Source organism: Gallus gallus, chromosome 3 (assembly GCF_016699485.2).
Source record: "Gallus gallus isolate bGalGal1 chromosome 3, bGalGal1.mat.broiler.GRCg7b, whole genome shotgun sequence".
Lineage (NCBI taxonomy): Eukaryota > Metazoa > Chordata > Aves > Galliformes > Phasianidae > Gallus > Gallus gallus.
In genome coordinates, this window is record NC_052534.1 from 64,012,593 (window position 1) to 64,019,226 (window position 6,634).

Below are 6,634 nucleotides of genomic sequence, written 5' to 3' on the forward strand. Positions count from 1 at the left end.
TAAATTGGAGCGAGACAACAATTAGGCCAGTGTCAGAAATGCTGTGAAATTTCCATGACCACCCTGTGCAGCTCTATACAGGCATTGTAGGCAGATATTTCAGGTTTTGCATCCCACTGACACATCATTCCAAGTGGGAAGGAACTGTGGAAAAGAATAAGATTTCAGTCTTCTAAATATATAACTGCTTCTCCAGTCATAGTGGCTGACTTTAAGTGAAGATACTTTTACTGTTAATTATTCATGATTTTTAATACCTGCCTCATCTTTCCAAACATCTCTAATATGAACTAATGGAACTCTTAGTTCAGATAATATCAAAACTTTTTCAGTGACTATGTATGTCTAGTATACAGGATATTTTTCCCCTTTAAAATAATTTCAATTTAAGACATTTTAATGTTTGAGAGGGCAAAATAATCAACCTTTATACTTTACTTTATACTTTTTCATCCTTTATCCTTCTATCCTTCATACTTTTTTTAATTCTTTATATGTTGGTGGGTTTTTTTATCCTTTATACTTTTTTCATCCTTCATACTTTACTTCATAGTATACTTTATAGTTTAGTATTAATCCTATGAAGAAACAGAATTCTTAGCCAAATAAGAGAGAGCTAGCTTTGACTCAGTTACTGACTTGGTACATCAGCTTGGTGAAGCTGGAAAGACATATTTTCTCTCCTCTGGTGGAATTCTTCACCATAATAGAAGTTACTTGCCAACTCTGTTTTTTCAATCTGTCACTTTAAAACAACAATAGGACCTTAACGATAAAAGCATTCTCAAGAGAACTTTGAGACATTGTGGATAGCTGCATTTTAGATTCATGAGCACACTTCACATCTGTGTACTCCTGCAGTGAGGATGGTGCAATGTGAACTAGAACCAAAAATGGAGAATGTGTATTGGACTTATATGGCTGCAGGGGTGGCTTCTGTGATCAAAGGCCAGCACTGCTCCATGTCGAATCAGAGCCAGCTCCAGCTGCTCCAGAATGGATCTGCCATAGCCAGAGCAGAGCTATGAGCAGTGCTGGGTGTGCCTCTGAGAGCAGATTTGCAAAAGGAAAAAACTACTGTGCAACAGCAGTTGGGAGAAAGAAGTGAGAAATGTGATAGAAAGAGACCTTCAGGTACCAAGTTCAGTGCCTAAGGAGAGCTGGAGGAGCTCCAGGCACAGAGCAATATGTCGCTGCAGTCCAGGAGAGCCCCAGGGTGGGGCAGGCTGTCCTCCTGCAGCCCGTGGGCACCACACAGAGCAGATTTCCATATGCAGCCATAGAGGAGTATGCGGTGCAGCAGTGGATGTGGCCTAAAAGAGGCTGCAGCCCACAGAGAGGGATGCCACATGGGAATCTGCAGTGGAAGAGTGACCATGAAGGTGCAACATAAATGAAGCATTATGGACCTCCTCACATTTCCCTGCATCACTCAGAATCAGCATAAGGAGATAACTGCACCAGTCTGTTAGTCATAAACAATACATTGATCTCCTTATGCTAATTCTTTTCTACATGTGACGGTATGAACATTTTTCACCATATTTTCTAATCCCGTTCTTTTGAGGAGGGCAAGCAAGAGAGTAGTATGATTGAACTCAGCTGTCCATTGGTGGGAAATCACCACACAAAGGTCCTTGGTTTGTTCCCACATTTTAGTGGGAGAGATTGACACCTAGATATAGTAGGCAAGCTCTCCCTCTGAGCCTGCTACTTGTATGAGCAGTGTGGATCTCATACTATTAAATATCAATCTGCAGGTCTTCTGAGGTTCACTGACAGTGCATGTTATCAGTCTTCAACACTTGTTTAAACACACTGATCTTCATTATTTTCTGTTTCCAAGCTTTATCTGGATACCAGGGAGAGAGAAAAAGAAGAGAACAGTTTACAAAGTCATGACCTAAAACATCATGGTCCCAGAAGAAATCTGAACAGCAGGTCAAAAAGCCTATATCAGAGGAGAAACAACAGTAATGGAGCCCTGCTCCAGCACAGCCTGTGAATGTCACAACCTTGCTCCAGGAAAAGCCTTACAGCTCAGTCAGACAAAGGCACGTGACAACTTGCCCTCATGAATAGCCGTAACAGCTTGCTGCCAACTTCAAGGATGACATAGCTGGCCAGAAGAAAGATTTGGATAAGTCATTCTGTTTACAGCATGTTTGAAGTCTTACTGTTCTCTGGTTCATGATATGCCACTCTCAAAACTGTAGGTTTGTCTGTGGTGGAAATAATGCAGTACTGCGCACATGAGAGCAGACTATGAGAAAAATAATTCATGTCTTAGACAACTTAAATGAGAAGCTAAACAGAATTTCATTGGGCCTAAATTGATATGAAAATATATGCTAGACTTGTGCTAATTCTTGCTAATGGAAAGTTCCTCAGAGGAAATGGTGACTGGGGAATGGTTTGGACTGGGGAGTGTCGTCTGCTCACGTATGCATGTACAAGAACTCACCACAAAAAAGCTCACTAACAGCCTACTTATGAAAGGTAGAAGATGTGGCCTCACAGCCCAGAAAGCCAACCATATCCTGGGCTGCATCAAAAGAAGTGTGGCCGGTAGGTCGAGGGAAGTGATCCTGCCCCTCTGTCCCTGGAGACTTTCAAGGCAAGGCTGGATCACATTCTGGGCAACCTGATCTAGCTGTGCATATCCCTGTTCATTGCAGGGGATTTGGACTAGATAACCTTTAAAGGTCCCTTCCAACTCTTAAGGATTCTATGCTTCTAAGATCCCTGACAGATGTGTATAGTTGCACCTGATCTTACCATATTGCTAGCATGACAGCTGTTGCATGTAGTCTCCGTTCGCTCATCCGGTGTTCGTCCTCTGTCCACATGTAGGGCTTACTGCTGGGCGAAACCGACCCTTTACCAGGTCGGGGCCAGATGCTCACCCAGACCCCAGGAGTAAGTGAGGCAAATGGCGTTTATTCACTACTAAACACAGCTTATATACATTTTACCTAGATAACCGTGCTGTCATGTCCCACTCTGATTAGTTCACACCAGATAACATTGTGCCTTATTTGGCCGTTTCCACATTCTTTTATCATCCTTCTTCTTCTCCTGTTTTCTCTGCAACAAGGTCAGCACGATAGCACTATCTCTCTATGTTTAGGGAGAGGCCTGTCCCGTACATCCCGTGCCCCCGCAAGACGCCTACTACAACATCTCCCCCTCCCTAAGCTAAATACTACTTACACACACACCTAACCCGTACATCGCGAAGCAGCGCAAAACGCCTAATCCTAAATATATTTCAGCACACTATTCCTACTATTTTTCTACTACAGTTCTTAAGCAATCATCAGAGCAACAGGGAATTCTTTTCCGTGCTCGGCCAAGCCTTGCCCCGTTACAGCACGAACGCAACAACCTAAACCCCTCTATAATTTTTCACGCAATCTATGATACTCAATGTGATAGTCAAAAGTCTTGTCCATCATTCGTTGAAGGCAGTTCTGCAAGCATCCTACAAAGCATGGAAGACAGATTAGAATACACACAAAGATTGCAAATCCTACTGCGAGAGCTTTAAGCAATTGCTTTAACCATGAACCCGTTCCCCCAAACAGTCCATCCAGCCAGCTTCCAAAGGGATCACGCTCCTCTTTAATTTTCTGCATATGTTCTTGTGTCCATTGTAGTTGTTTGCAACACGCTGTAATCACCAGGGACACCATAAACATCGGCAACATCGGAAGTGTCAGCGTTGCAGGTGTAGTGCTCCTCTTGATGAGTGGTTCTTGATCCCATCGTCTGTCCCTCAGTTGTTCTGGAGTTGGCTTCGGTCTGCCAACGAAGAATTTCTGTAGAAAACTCGCACCTAGACTCAGTTTTTGCAGATATGCTACTTATATCTGGTATTACTTTTCGCGATGGTACCCACAGAATTTCCCAGATTCATGATATTTAACTGCTGCATACCCGACCACGGATACCCTTTAGCAAGCCCTTCCTGTGATCAGGAGGCCCTGACTGGCCTCCCCCACAGGGGCATTGTGCTCTAACATGGCCATACTGGCCGTATCGGAAACACAGCCCTTGCTGCTGCAGCGATCTTTGCTGTCGCAGGCCAACAGCTGCGACAATAGCTGTGACTAGCCTTTCATTAGTTAAATGAGCCACCTTGAGCTTATCTAAGACATACTGAATAACTTCTCCCGAGGTATTAAGCGTACTTCGGCCGGCTCCCGAGGTATTAAGCGTACTTCGGCCGGCTCGCAGCAATGCCTTAACATTGTCATGCGATTTCTGCTGCAAGCAGTCAATGATCACTGGCCCTTGGGCCGGTACCAGGAGATCAGACCCCTCTGCAGCAGCTAAAAGCCTGTCTGTAAAGCTTTGAAAGGATTCATTCGGGCCCTGGGTAATATCTGTGCACGGAGTAGGTGGTTCGGCCTTATGCACAAGTTTATTAAACGCTTCCACCACTGCATCTGTGGCTGCTATTAGCTCCCCTGGCCTTAGTCTCGCTAGCTGGCCCTGGGGCGAAGCCACTCCCACGGCCTTCCCTGAAAGCCGCTGGATGCCGGTCTCATGCAGGGAGCGGTGCGGGCCGACCCCTGTCGCCCCGGCACGGCCCCCCAACTCGGCCATCCAGTCCGTCTCCCATAACGTATACTGAACCAGCCTGAGCACCGTACGCATTAAGTTTGTGATGTCACGGGGGAAGAGAGGCCCCAGTGCAGCCAAAGTTTGTAGTGCATTTAATGTCAGAGGCGATTTCAGGCCTCTTTTATCCATAAATTCCACCAGGCGCGTAACACCCCCGGGGTCAGGCGGCACCCATTCGGGACCACGATCACTCACAATCACCTGGAATGCCTCTGGAACTATACCCTTTCCCAAAGCCTCCGATCTAATCCCATTCCAGTCCGTCATTTGATCCCTCCCCCTGCACTCAAAGCCAGTCCCTTCTTTCTCTTCTACACTATCACTCGCACTACCGCCCCTGGGAGTGACCAGAGACAGTAGGCTATGCCCTCTGTCCGCATTGGACGGACCTTTTGTCTGGTCCCTCCCCATGTGGGCACTAAGTTGATCCTGCCCATGTAGATCACAGCTTCCTTCGACCCCTTGAGTCAGGTAACACTGACGTAATTCTGATAAAGGATACAACGTTCCGCCTGAGGGGTTCGGATACGGGGGAGGGGGACGAGACAACAAACTTTCACTCTCTTGCTGTTTGTCTTCTTTTGAACTGAGCGCGGTCGGCTCAGCCGGCGCCATCCCGCCAACGGTCATTGGCGGCTCCGTCTCCTCTCGGCCCCTGCAAGAAACTGCTCCCGAACCCCCATCGGACCCGACCGGGTCCTGTGTCTCACCTCCTCCGCTGAGACCCAAAAGGTATCGAGCCTCCACCAATACCTTTCCCTCAACTCTGGCCGCTTTAAGGGCTCCTAATATCAGTCCCCACGTTTTAAGTTCCGTAGCCTTCTGACTGGCCATGGCGCGCTGGCATAGCACCGAGGTGAGCAAGTCCCACCTACTCGAATCCAAAACGTAGCGGGGAGAGTCCAGCTCCCCCAGCTCATTTAATAGCGACAAAACTGCCGCGATCTCCTTCCGGGAAGGAGTAGATTTTCCAAAGTAGTCCTTACAAAACTGCACAAGTACCTTAATGACTTGGTCCATTGTTACGTATGCGACCTGCCGCCACCTCACAGGCTCTTAACCGCAATACGTCTTCCGTGCGCGACCTGCCGCCACCTCACAGGCTCTTCTCCGCGTCACGGGCACGCCGGGCAGCCACCCTCAGCAGACAGATCACGTCGGGGTCACCACTTGTTGCATGTAGTCTCCGTTCGCTCATCCGGTGTTCGTCCTCTGTCCACATGTAGGGCTTACTGCTGGGCGAAACCGACCCTTTACCAGGTCGGGGCCAGATGCTCACCCAGACCCCAGGAGTAAGTGAGGCAAATGGCGTTTATTCACTACTAAACACAGCTTATATACATTTTACCTAGATAACCGTGCTGTCATGTCCCACTCTGATTAGTTCACACCAGATAACATTGTGCCTTATTTGGCCGTTTCCACATTCTTTTATCATCCTTCTTCTTCTCCTGTTTTCTCTGCAACAAGGTCAGCACGATAGCACTATCTCTCTATGTTTAGGGAGAGGCCTGTCCCGTACATCCCGTGCCCCCGCAAGACGCCTACTACAACAGACAGCATACAAAGAAAAGCTCAAACTGACATGTGGTTATAAGCCTAGATACTACTTTGTTATGCATAGCCAAAGTACAATAATATTTAAAAAAAATACTGTTATGTATCCCCAGATTATAAAGTACTGCAGAAAAAACCTACTGAGATTGCAGCAGATAAATAAAGCATAACATAAACAGCAGCTCAGGAGGAGAAAGATTACAGGAAGATGATTCTATGCAAGTAACTAATGGATTTTCTATTATGATAATTCAACAACTTCAGGAGATGAATAATTAGAGTTAGATAAGCACAAGAAACGCTACACAGCAAATAAATTAGTGTTTTAACAAATATTTCACTACGTTTGTCAGATTTTCACTTAGAAGTTGATACACAGAAAAAGAACAGTTGTCTGAAGTGTAGCATTTGAGTGCTCATCGAACATTCACACTGAATGTTGTGGTTT

The 6,634-nt window shown here is 46.2% G+C and overlaps 1 protein-coding gene across 1 annotated transcript; it reads right to left on the reverse strand.

The window, feature by feature from the left end:
• Nucleotides 1–3,356: 3,356 nt before the first annotated feature.
• Nucleotides 3,357–5,825, reverse strand: LOC121110238. Its single transcript, XM_040697551.2, has 2 exons — nt 4,224–5,825; nt 3,357–4,193 (listed from the first exon to the last, which is right to left on the reverse strand). The coding sequence occupies exons 1-2, from the start codon at nt 5,647–5,649 to the stop codon at nt 3,925–3,927; spliced, it is 1,695 nt and encodes a 564-aa protein (XP_040553485.1). The 5' UTR covers nt 5,650–5,825; the 3' UTR covers nt 3,357–3,924.
• Between the last annotated feature and the right edge of the window lie 809 nt (nt 5,826–6,634).